At 51.3% G+C, this 12,694-nt stretch overlaps 1 protein-coding gene across 1 annotated transcript in view; it reads left to right on the top strand.

The window, feature by feature from the left end:
- The window catches only part of TFCP2L1 (transcription factor CP2 like 1), a 77,684-nt gene extending 66,986 nt beyond the window's left edge, over positions 1-10,698 (top strand). Inside the window, exons 11-15 of the mRNA XM_004388010.1 lie at positions 1,457-1,547; positions 2,660-2,763; positions 5,360-5,502; positions 9,977-10,028; positions 10,652-10,698. Of these exons, the coding sequence (XP_004388067.1) occupies positions 1,457-1,547; positions 2,660-2,763; positions 5,360-5,502; positions 9,977-10,028; positions 10,652-10,698 (437 nt within the window). The remainder of the gene's footprint in view (positions 1-1,456; positions 1,548-2,659; positions 2,764-5,359; positions 5,503-9,976; positions 10,029-10,651) is intronic.
- The last annotated feature ends 1,996 nt before the right edge of the window (positions 10,699-12,694 follow it).

Genomic DNA, 12,694 nt, shown 5'->3' with positions numbered 1-12,694 from the left:
GTGAAGAGGACTTGAAGCTCTTACTGATGAAGATCAAAGACCACGGCCTTCAGTATGGATTACATCTCAACATAAAGGAAACAAAAATCCTCACAACTGGACCAACAGCAATATCATGATACACAGAGAAAAGGTTGAAGTTGTCAAGGATTTCATTTCACTTGGATCCACAATCAACACCCACAGAAGCAGCAGTCGGGAAATCAAATGATGTATTGCATTGCGCAAATCTGCTGCAAAAGACCTCTTTAAAGAGTTAAAAAACAAAGATGTCACTTTGAGGACCAAGGTGCGCCTGACCAAAGCCATGCAATTGCCTCATATGCATGCAAAAACTGGACAATGAATAAGAAAAACTGAATTGATGCCTTTGAATTGTGGTGCTGGTGAAGAATATTGAATATGCCATGGACTGCCAGAAGAACGAACAGTCTGTCTTGGAAGAAAATACAGCCAGAGTGCTCCTTGGAAGCGAGGATAGCGAGATTCCATCTCACATACTTTGGACATGTTGTCAGGAGTGACCATTCCCTGGAGAAGGACATCATGCTTGGTGAAGTAGAGGATCAGCAAAAAAGTGGAAGACCCTCGAAGAGATGAATTGACACAGTGGCTGCAACAGTGGGCTCAAACATAGCAACGATTATGAGGATGGCACAGGACTGGACAATGTTTCGTTCTGTGGTACATAGGGTCGCTATGAGTTGGAACTGACACCTAACAGCAACAGCCAAAGCCAAACACGCGTGCCCTGTGACCCAGCGGACATGCACACATGTACAAACCAGAAGACAGGTGTGAGAGCGTCCATCGTCCCTGCGTCACCATCGCCCCAGGTGCCCGCAGAGAATGAATTCTGAGTTGTGCTATATTCACAGGATGGAATAGTACATCATAATGAGAATGAACGCTCTGTAACTACGTTCAGCACCGATGAATCCCTCAGTCGTAACTCCGAGGGACGGAAGCCAGACGTCTAAGAGCGTATACGGTTCAGTTTCATTGATGTGAACGTGAACTCATCTGTGCTGTGAACAGTCAGTACAGTGGTTACCCTAGAGGTGGGGGGCACGGTGGGCACGAGGGACCTCTGGGGGGCTGCTGATGTTCTGCCTCCTGGTCTGTGTGATGGTCACAGAGGGGCACTCAGACTGAACGCACAGTGTTAAAAAAGTGCACACGTGTTCATGCCAATCAAAGCACGGGCGGGGGCAGGCCCAGGCAGTGAGGATTTAGTGGTTTCTGTAAACGCCTATCTGTCTGATCACCAAGCTCTGACACCTCTTGGGCTGTGACCTTCTGATGTCTTCGAGCTCTTTGCTGTCTGTCTCTCCATGGACTGGGGCCCATTGTCTCATTGCCCCCCCCCCCCCCCAGTGCAGGACCCGCAGGGTGCGTGTGGACGAGACTGGTTTTCTCTGCCCCACGTAACATGCGGCCCCGTTTTCCTGCCTAGGTGCCGACTTGCTGAAGATGTCCCGAGATGATCTGGTTCAGATCTGCGGCCCTGCCGATGGGATCCGGCTCTTCAACGCCATTAAAGGCAGGTGGGTGTCGGCTTCCTGGGGGAGCTGCTGGGGATAGCCGCCTGGCCCCACGTGGCAGGAAGCCCAGACCGCAGCCTCCTGGGCTTGAGGGAGCTGGCCACGCCGGGTGGGCTGGCTGGTCGATGGGCGCTCCCTAGGCTGGCTCCTTCCTGCAGCGTGGGGGCAGATGCAGGTGGAGGTGTGGTGAGGGGGTCGGGACCATTGCAGGGCAGTGAGACATTGACACGGGATGCAATGGGGTGCAGAAGATCCTGTCTTGAGGCCCCTTTCCTTCTCCACTGAACTGGAGCCTTCCCCACTGGGTTTGGATCTTGGCCCCTAAGTCATTCCCCCAAGCTCTCAGAGGCTTGTCTCAAAGCTGCCTGCTCCCTGAGGGAAGCCGTGGGCTGATGTGCTTACTCAGCCTCATGTAGGAGTTCCCAGTGTAGACGGAGACCACTTCCTGTGATGGTGGAAGGATTCCGTGGCCTCTCTGCCCAGTAGGGTACCCACTGACCGCACGTGGCTGTGGAATGCTGGAACTGAGGCCAATGTACCTGACAAACTGAGTTTTACGTTTCATTAATTAAAATTTTAATAGCCATGTATGTGGACAGTGCTGTTTCAGGGTGAGAGAGGCTGGATTTGAATCCTAGATCTGCTGCTTATTTCTGTGCTACTGGGTAAAGCCCTTAACCCCCGGGAGCCTCTGTCTCAGTTTCCTCATCTGTAAAGTGAGGGTGGTCCTGGCTCCGTCGCAGGCTGTGTGGGGCCCAAGTGGGTTACGCACGTAGAGTCCTAAAGGCCGTGCCTGGCAGAGAGTGAGCGGGGTGAGGGTTTGCTCTTATCCTGAGAGTCTCACCTTGACATTCAGCCTCTTAGTAGTTGCGGGATCTGGGAGGTGGGGGTGGTCTTGTGCAGCCCTGTGCCTCCAGGCAAGCTGTGTGAAACCATGTAGGTCCCCCTGGGTGGGATGTCCCTGCCCCACCTCCATGAATCGTGCTCCGTCTTCCTTCAGCTCTGAAGCAGCCTCCTTGGCTCCTCTGAGTCCCCCGCAACTGCTGTTTGCATGCTCTGTGCTGGGACAGCAGAGCCCTGTCCACCCACCTGCCCTTTCTTTCTTCTCTCGCCAGGAACGTGAGGCCCAAGATGACCATCTACGTCTGCCAGGAGCTGGAGCAGAACCGGGTCCCCCTGCAGCAGAAGCGGGATGGCGGTGGGGACAGCAGCCTCTGTGGTGGGTTACTGGGGAGCTTCTCCACCACGGGGCCGGGTAGCAGGGGTGGACTGACAGGAAATGTAGCCACAATCAAGCAGTTCTCTCCCTGAGAACGTCTTCCTGACTGGCCTCGTTCTGGCTTCATGTATGACGGGTTTTGGTTAAACCTAACTGTGGAATTGAAATGTTAGAACGGGAGGCCTCTCCCAGAATATCGGTCCAGCCTCCTGTCTTACACCTGAGGCCCCGAGAGGGGATGTGTCCTGCCCCCCCCACCCCGCCCCAAGGCCATTTAGCTACTCAGCGGCAGAGTTGGGAGCTGGGCCTTGTCTCCTGTTGCTCAGAGTACAGAGGGCTGGTGACCAGTGACTTACAGTTGCTCTCCTCCTTGCTTCACCTGAGTGATTCCACCTGTGGTTCTCCTCAGCCGTCTGGAATCTCCCCCTTAGTTGCTGCTCAGGGCTTGAGGAGCCAGCTGAAGGGTTCTGGAGTACCTCAGGAGTACACAACTTTTTGGGGTTGCCAGTGTTTAGGCTGCCTAATGACGGAGAGGATGTAAGCTTGGGGGTCAGCCATATCTGGATACCTGTGTTGGCCACGCCACCTGCTAGCCATGTAACTTCCGGCTGGGTACCAAGGCCTCTGCCTCCCCTTCCACGGGTGTAGAATGAAGATAACGCTACCTACCTCCTGGAGGTGTGGGGTTTAAATGAGATGGCGTGTATAAAGCTCTTTGCTTGTGAGTCCCGCGGGTCTGATGGGCTGGCCTGTCTCAACACCCGAGTGTCCAGGCATGTTGTGTACGGAGAGAGAGAGAACCCGCCCTGCCTGCCTATTCTCTGCAATGGAGGACCCCCTAGATTAATCAGAACAGCCACCTCTTCTTGAGCAAAATCACTGCCCTAAGGGTTTTCCATGAGTGCACTAACTTGCTCCTCACAGCGCCCTGGGACATACGCATGCTGTTATCTTTGTTTTCCTGTGGGGGAAAATGAGGCACCGAGTGGTTGGCTGGCCCAAGGTCACAGCGTTGTAAGTGGCAGAGCCAAGATCCAAACATTCAGACCTCGGCACCGGGCTTCAGAGCCCCACCTGACCCCTGCCCATCTCTAGGGAATGTCCACATCCTGTCTTCTCCTCTCCGACAGTGAGCCTGTGAGGGCAAGGCTCAGTCCCCTGCGGAGAGGGCGGCCCAGTACTTGCTCCTGCTCCGGGCAGTCCTCCGTGCCCACCGCATGATTTAACCTTGCGGCATCGCTGAGTGGGCAGTGCCTCCGCCGCACACCTAGGGCTCCAGGAGTTGGACAGATTGTCCAGGGTATTGTGTCCGGGGTCGGGGGCAGAATCAGGATCTGAGCCCAGGCTTGTTGGCTCTGGAGCTTGTGAGTTTGTAGCCTGCTCTGAGCACCTCAGGGAGGCCAGGTTCACCTGGGGGCAGGAAAGGTCAGAGGTGAAAGGCCACACCAGTGCCAGCCTCTGGGATTCTTTTCACCAGCAGCCCTGTTTTAGAGTCAAGTCAGAAAAAGCGGAAGTGGTTCTGAAAAGTTGAAAGAGAAAAAAGGAAGTACAATTAGGATTCCGTTGTAGAAGGGAGTCATATTAAAGAGGCCTGGGATTCTTACCTGGTGTTAGGATTGGAAGGAACACTATGCAGTAACCCTATTCTTTGAACAAAAATCTAACCGTGGGTCAGTCTGTTTGAAATCCTGGAAAATCGAGTCTGTTGTGTGGCTCTAACCTCGGGGCCACTTTATTTTTAAAATATTGGATGTCTGATGAGATGTTTTGAACCAAGTGTTTCTTAGTTGGGGGAGAAGTTGGGAGACTTCTAATTTAACCTAGCTGTGTTTGACTTTTGGGAACTTGAGTCTCCCCCCAAATTGTGTTATCCCCCCCAGGCCGCCCGGGGAGCTTGCTGGTACCCTGCTGGTTTGGTTTAGTACGAGAAAGTCTCCTTACCTTGTGACTTGTTGACGGTGCACACACTCCTGGTGTCCCCTGCCCCCTTCCCCCATTCCTTTGCGGTCACTGGGCCTGAGCCAGTGGAGTACCGCCTGTGTGGTGGGGGAGGGACAGGGGGACTGCTGGTCCTTTCTTCTCTGTCAGGTAGCCGTTACCTTCCACTTTCACTCTGGGCCACCTGAGGCCATCACTCACCCCTTTCCCCACCGGAAAATATCCCGAGGCATGGGAGTTCCTTCCTCCCCGCGGTGAGCTGCAAATCCAGCTGCACCCCAGAATCACCGGAAACTTGTTACAAACACAGATTTCTGCCTCCAGCCCCACCGGCAGATGTGTGTCAGTGGGCCTGGGGTGGGTCCAGGCATCCCTACATTTTACTGAGAGCTCCAGGAGAGACTGAAGCAGACCTAAGAACCACAGCCCAGTGTCTTTTCACTGTGGGTGGCCACCTGGGGCCTGACACCAGCACCCGCAGCTGTGGGACTTCTGGGCAGGCGCCCCGGGCAGCCAGGTTCCACATAGCATCCTTTCAAATGAGTATTGATTTCTCGGGTGGGGATGGGGGCAGGCCAGCTCATGCTGATTTAAATGACTGCAAAACCAGGCTCTTGGTCTTTAGAAAGCACCTTTTCCTCCCTCCCTCCCTCCCCAGTGTACCATGCCATCTTTTTGGAGGAGCTGACTGCCTTGGAGTTGATCGAGAAGATTGCCAATCTGTACAGCATCTCCCCCCAGCACATCCACCGAGTGTACCGGCAGGGACCCACGGGCATCCACGTGGTGGTAAACAACGAGGTGAGGGTCGTCGTCCACCCGCTCCTGAAAGGCTGGGCTCTGGACTTGGAGAGGAGAAGCCGAGCCCGGGATACACCCAGTGGGGTCAGGATGACTTCACAGAGATACAGCAGTGGGCTTCGTCTGCACAGCCCCTGCTCTCCTCAGTTGGTAGTGGCTGCCGGGAGGGCTGGAGGGGAGGGTTCTGCAAGCACATCTGGGCTCTGAGTAGTTGGGGAGCACCTGTTCTTCACCCCACCTGGGATAGGTGCTACGGAGAACCAGGAGCACAAACTCTGTCTGCCCCCCAGAAGCTATAGAAGGGAGGGGAGGCCCCGCACACCGGGCCAGGCAGCAGCCCCAGGCGGGCCTTCACGGGGAGGGGAAGTGCTCTGCGTGTTGTATAACATAGAAGACGTGGCTAACAGGAGAGATGAAGGTGCCACCGCCTTCCTGTCCGTCCCGGGCACCACAGACATGTGCAGGGCCAAGTAGCCGTTGACAGAAGGGCCCCAGAATTGAGGAGGACCTAGTGGAACTGTGCCCCTGAGTGATCTGACCACCCTCCTGGCTGAGGCTGTTGAACAGGTTTGTGGCCAGTTCAGGTGTCCTGGCATGTTTAGAGAGAGGCTGTAATAGCTTGTTTGACCCTGGCCCCCTTCCTCCTAATAACAGAGGAGTGCCAGCGTTTATTGAGTGCTGCCTGTGTTCCGGCTACTGTTCTGAGAGCACTCTTCCTGGCTCATTTAGCGCCGAGAGCCCCCCTGTGAGCTGGGTGCTGGCACTGCTCCTTGCACACGTGCACGGAGGCCGAGGCATTGCCCAGGTGGGGCCCAGGCAGGCCAGCTGCAGAGCTAGAGCCGCCAGGATCGCCACCCTCTCCTCAGATGGAGCTTTTAAACCTGCAACCTCTGTGTAGAGGATTCTAGGAGGGCAGGGGTGGCTCAGTGATAGAATTTTCGCTTTCCGTGTGGGAGACCAAGGTTCGATTCTCAACCGTGCACTTCGTGCGCAGCCACCACCGATCAGTCAGCAGAGGCTTGCGTGCTGCTATGTTCCTGGACAGGTTTTGGCAGAGCTTCCAGACTAAGACAAAGTAGAAAGAAAGGCCTGGTTGTCTACTCCCGAAAATCAGCCAGAGAAACCTGGTGGGTCACAAGGGTTCGATCCTGTTGTACGTGAACCGCTAACAAGAGGATTACAGAGGAGGCTGGGTACAAGAATAGTGGCTGAGAAAAAGAAAGGAAATGTGGACTTTGGAATTGGACTGGTCCCTCCATCTCCTAGTAGCTGAGTGACTTTGGGCAAATTACTTAACCTCTCTGAGCCTCAGTTTCCGCGTAAGATAGGGTCGTAGTAAGGATAAATGAGAAAACGCTGTCAGGCACCAGCAGATGCTGAATAATTGATGGACTCCCTGGGTGCAAACAGTTAATGTGCCTGGCTGCTAACTGAAAGGCTGGAGGTTCGAATCCACCCAGAGGCACCTGGCGGTCTACTTCCGAGTAATCAGTCGTTGAAAACCCTGTTCTGCTCTGACACACACGGGGCAGCCATGAGTTGAACTTGTCTCAATGGTAAGTGATTTCTTGTAATTGCCAGTGTTCATGCTGGATGCTTGTTATTCTGGGAACATGTGGGGGGCAGATCTTTTTAGATTAGACGTGTTCACAATGTCAGGCTTTTAATGGTCTGGGTATTTCACAAATTGTCATTATTAGTAATAATCCACTTATAATTCCAGTTGTCGTCAACCCCTTTAAGGTTTTTCGTTTCACAGGAGTTTCATTTCAGTCTTGGAGGTTGGCAAGGTGGTTTTTTCCTTCCTTTTTAGTTAAAAAGTAATTTACAATTAGTATAAGAAGGAAAGCAATATGGAATAGCAGAGAGCAGAGGTGAAAGGCCCTTTTCCTTCACCACTGTCTCTTCCTAGATGAGCTTCCTTCAGGTGTGACGTGTGTCCCGCCAGCTGATGTGTGTTCTGTGTGTGGGTGTGCGTGTAGGTGTGGGTTCTGTGGGTTTTTAAGACACACAGTGAAGATCAGGCTCTGTATTTATCTGCAACTTGCTGTTTTTGTCACCAGATCAGAATTCCTTCCATACTATTACATTCAAATCTAATGCAGATATTATTATTATTTTACCCCCATTTTACAGATAAGGAAAATGAAGCCCTGAACCGAGTGCTTATCTTAGTGAATAACCGGGACGGTTAAAGCACCCAGTGGGCAGCTGCAGTGGCAGGAGAGGCTTGTCACTGTGCGTTTAAGGATGCATTTCTTGCTGTGAAGATGAAACCTAAGAATGGGTAGAACCCTTGTGTTTTCAGCGTCCCTGAGGGAGTTCCTGCCGGCTTGCCCGTGCCCTGAAGTATGGGCAGTTAAGCAAGTGAAGCAGAGAACAGAACTCTAATGTCACCTCGGCTTAAACAGGCGATTCCTATTCCCCAAAGTCTCCTTGCCTCCTAACCCCGAATCAATTGGAAACCTTTCGTTCTTAATTGCCCGGAGCGCTGGAGGCAGCCTGGCCGGCTGCGCAGCCAGCTCCCGGGGTGCAAGGGCACTTAATTAAACAAGGGAGTTACTGATTAAGCCCGTGTGGGCTGTGCTTAGGGCTTTGCATGCCCAAGTGGCTAGTCAGGCAGGAGTCCTGGAGGGAGCGGGCCAGCAGCACAGAATAAACGTACTGCATGCATCGTTAGGCCCCTCAGGGAGGGCCAGGGTCCACAGGTGGCGGGGGGAGGGGGCACGGCAGCAATAATCCAGAGCAGACAATACAATTTTGTTGCATTTATTAATTTGGAAACAGGTTTTGCTGTCATTGTAGTTTGTGGGATATATGTTTCTGTGTATATTTTTAATCTTTAAGTTTGTATTGTAAAACATAGCATACATGTGCTAAAGAGTATATAAAGCTTATTTGTGTATTCTAAAGGATAATTAAAATACCTGTGTACCTGCGTCAAGTTAAGAAATAGAATTTATCCGTTCCTTTAGAAGCCCCTTTGTGGCTATTTCATATTGCATCCCTCCACCCCCAGGTAACCTGCCAGCCTGAACTTTGTGTTCATCATTCCCTGTTCTTCCTGGTCATCTTAACTCGTGTATATAAATTTACACCCCCACCACTGTGGCTCTGCATCCTTAGCAGCATTGGTATCGGCTGATTGAAAAGTTTTGCCAGTAACATTTTTATAATAGAAACAGTCCCATTTAACAGATAGGGCCATGGAGGAACTAAAAAAGATGACTTGTCCAAGGTCCCTGGGTGGTTAATGAAATTAGAACTTCAAAGAGGTGGCTCAGGAGTAGCCCTGAGATTTCTGCCACATTTGCAGACCCAGGAGTAACACTCTCTGTTTCTGTTTGGTCCTCTTCGCCTCTGATATGCAGATCCTATTAATTACCAGGAGCCCTGGTGGCACAGCAGTTAAGAGCTCGCCTGCTAACCAAAAGGCTGGCTGTTCAAATCCATCAGCCACTCCTTGGAAACCCTATGGGGCAGTTCTTCTGTGTCCCATAGGGTTGGTATGAGTTGGAATCGATTCGACGGCAATGGGTTATTGGTTACTAATTACCAAAAGTGTCTTTTTTTTTATTTAACATTCTAGTATTTTATCTTGCTGTTATATACATGGGACCCTGATGGCACAGTGGGTAAGAGCTCGGCTGCTAACCAAAAGGTTGACAGTTCAAATCCACCAGCTGCAACTTGGAAACCCTATGGGGCAGTTCTGCTCTGTCCCATAGGGTCTCTATGAGTTGGAATCAACTTGACAACAAGTTTTGGTTTGGTTTATTATACACATACGCATTCCCATAATGTTCATTACAGGAATTGACAGACACACAGTATAATTAGAAAAAGTAAAAGGAGAACAGAAACAAGCAAACAACATACCCGTCGTCCATTAAAAAAAAAAAGTTTCCATTGACTTGATTCTGTCATGGCGTCCCCATGTGTCAGAATAGCATTGTTCTCCATAGGGTTTTCAACGGCTGATTTTTCAGAAGAAGATCATCAGTTCTTTCTTCCAAGGCACCTCTGGGTGGTGCAAACAGTTAATGCCCTCAGCTACTAACCAAAAGTTTGGGTTCACCCAGAGGCGCCTTGGAAGAAAGACCTGACAGTCTACTTCCAGAAAGTCAGCCGTGGAAAACGCCGTGGAGCACAGTTCTACTGTGGCACACACGGGGTCGCCATGAGTCAGAGCTGACTCAGGGAAACTGGGAGGAGGACCACCATCCGTAGCCCCATATTAAATGGTACATCTTGATTCCCTTCCAGGCTTGTTGCAACTTGAAGTTGTGGCCCTCTTGTGGTACTCTTGTTATTTGTATCGTCCTTTTCTCAGTGAATGATACAGCATGATCCTATTTGGTGTGAACACTGGGACAGTGTCCCTTCTGATGGCTGTGTCATACTCAGCCAGTGACTTTTCCTGTTGTGGACTCCTTGTTGAGGGCACGTGTTCTCTCTCTCTCTTGCCCTTTAGATGGTGCAGAACTTCCAAGACGAATCGTGTTTTATCCTCAGCACAGTAAAAGGTAAAGATCGCTGCCTTCTGTTTTCTCCTTCTCCTTTCATTGAAGTCGGTTGGCTGTGTCGCTCAGAGTGGAGGAAGGAGGGCAGAGTCAGATGGGGAGGTGGGCCTGCCTGCCCACCCGCGTGGTGGCGCCCCAGAGAATGCTCACCTGGGAACATCCCCCGGGAAAAGGCAACACGAACTTCCTGTGAAACCTAGCCCCAGAAACGTTAGAACTTCGTGAAATTAGCCCCAAAGAGAAGTCCTGGGCCAGGCAGTGCGTTCCCTGTGAATTTGCTTAGGGCTGTGGAGAAGTACGATGCGCTTGAGTTCTTTGAAAATGAGGGTCTCCTGGGAGACCAAAGGTGGGTACGACAGCTGAGTCTGGAGTCAGAGCAGGTAGGGACTCTCTCCTGCTGAAGGCATAAGAGGAGCGTCAGCATGTTTGTGTGCTCCTGAAGGAGGGACTTGCGTGGCAGAAGCGCGTTCATTCAGAGGAGGGAGAGAAAGGAAGGGCTGGTGGTGGCCTTCCCTGGGGCCGGGAGGGTGGGCGCATGGGGCGTGATCTCATGTCTTCCTTGACTCCCAAATGCCGTGACACAGCTCCTCTCTTCCCGCCAAGTGCCCAGTGTTTCTCTCTTGCAGCCGAGAGCAATGACGGCTACCACATCATCCTCAAATGTGGACTCTGAGCAGAAGTGGGGTGTACACCTCCTCTGACTCCCAGCCCCACAGACCCCCTGGATGTAGAAGTCACACCACTGTTGACGGCGGCTTGCCTGGCTGGGGGTGGCGAGGAGGGACCTTGCACATCCCCTGACAACTGCAGATCATCAGCCAGCAGAAACCCACGGACGCACAGTCTCTGGTCTATAGAAAGCTGAAGGCTCCTCTCTCTTCCTCCTGGCCTTCAGCTTTTGAACCGTTCCTTGTTCTTTTTCCCAACCCTGATATTCCAAAGAGGCAACCCGTGGGGGTGTGCTCTCTGCAACCCCTTCCCCCCAGTCGATGGCTGGGTCATTGACGTCTGGGTGCCGTTTGTGTTACTTCCTTCCGACCCCTCTGCTGCCTCCAGAGAAAGCTCGGCCTCAGCCCTGTGCCTTCAGCTTCTTCTCTGGTAAGGGGTTCCATGCCCAGGCCTGGTAACTGGGATGTGGTGGGTGGTCTGCCACCCTTCTCCCCTCATCCTGTTTGTTTCCCTTCTCGGTGACCTGGTGAGCATCCGTCTCGCCTGGATTTTTGGTAAGGGGCTTACTTCTGTGCCGTCTGTTTTCACCTTTACCTCGTTCCTAAGGCTCTGCCGCTGTAAAGACCAGATATGGGCTCATGTCCCTGCATTGGTGTCGTAGTCCCCAGAAAGTGCATGTGGGACCACATAGATGGCAGGGAGAGAAGGACTTGTTTTCAGGTACACTCTCATGAATAGCAAAGGGATGAGAACAAAATGGGTCCCCTTGAGCTACTTGGGTATAATTTGTTTTCTAAGTAAGGAGTAATAGGAAATGAGCATTCCATTGCATCGTCAGATGACCTTGACCTTCATAATACCAGATCATCTTGGATGGATTTACAAAATCCCACTTGGAGAAGACGTTGGTTTATTTGCCAAGTTTCCTAGGGACATCGTATTCCCCCCCACGCCCTCCCTCCCAATTCAAATGTTTTTTTTTTTCATTTGTAGGACATAGTTGGATTTCCTTTCTTCATGGCCTAGCTACAGGGCAATTCGAATATCAGGGAGTGTGGTAGACTCCGAAATCAGTCGTTGTCTTGCCCCTGGTTCCTGGGATCCAGTGATCTGTGCTGGCCCAAAGCTTTGGCTCTTTGCTAATTTAGGTTCATCTGCCAAAGGGCGGTGAACCCTATGACCATCTGAGCAGTTTCTTACAGCTTCTAAAGTGGAGCTTTTGGGACATAGAGCGCTAGGATCAAAGGTGATCAGAACTGAGTGGACTTTGTATTCCAGAGGGGCAAAGCACCTGCCTGACATCACAGTGATGGGGTAATGTCATAGGGTGACAGGGTGATAGCGTGCTCTTACAAGCCAGGATGCTTCTGAAAGCAAAAGGAGGCTCTGTTAATAATTATGTTGGGACAACAAGTGTGGTATTCCTACCGAGTGAGGGTAGGCCTCTGATTCTTTTTCTGTTTGGTGGGGAGTGGGTAACAGCTTTATTGAAATATAATTCACATACCATACAATTCACTCATTTAAAGTGTACAATTCTATAGTTTTCATAGTATATTCACAGAGTTGTGCAGCCATCACCACAATCAATTTTAGAACATTTCCATCAGCCCCCAAAGAAACCCTGTACCCTTTAGCGGTCACCTCCCCTCCACTCTCCTAAGTCCCTTAGTTGTAAGCAACCATGAGTCTGCTTTCTGTCTCTTTGGTTTTGCCTGTTCTGGACCTTTCATAGAAATGGATTCGTATCTGTGGCCTTTTGTGATTGGCTTCTTTCACTCAGCGTATTTTCAAGGTCCATTCATGTTGTAGCATGTATCAGTACTTTCTATACCACATTTTGTTTATCCGTTCATCCACTGATGGACATTTGGGTTGTTTCCACTTTTTGGCTGTTATGAATAATGCTGCGATGAATATTTGAGTACAAGGTTTTGTGTGGACATAGGCTTTCATTCCTCCTGAGAATATACCTAGGAGCTGAAATGCTGGATCATATG

This window comes from Trichechus manatus, unplaced genomic scaffold, assembly GCF_000243295.1.
Source record: "Trichechus manatus latirostris isolate Lorelei unplaced genomic scaffold, TriManLat1.0 scaffold00203, whole genome shotgun sequence".
Taxonomy (NCBI): domain Eukaryota; kingdom Metazoa; phylum Chordata; class Mammalia; order Sirenia; family Trichechidae; genus Trichechus; species Trichechus manatus.
This window is presented reverse-complemented; position numbering and strand designations above follow the sequence as displayed.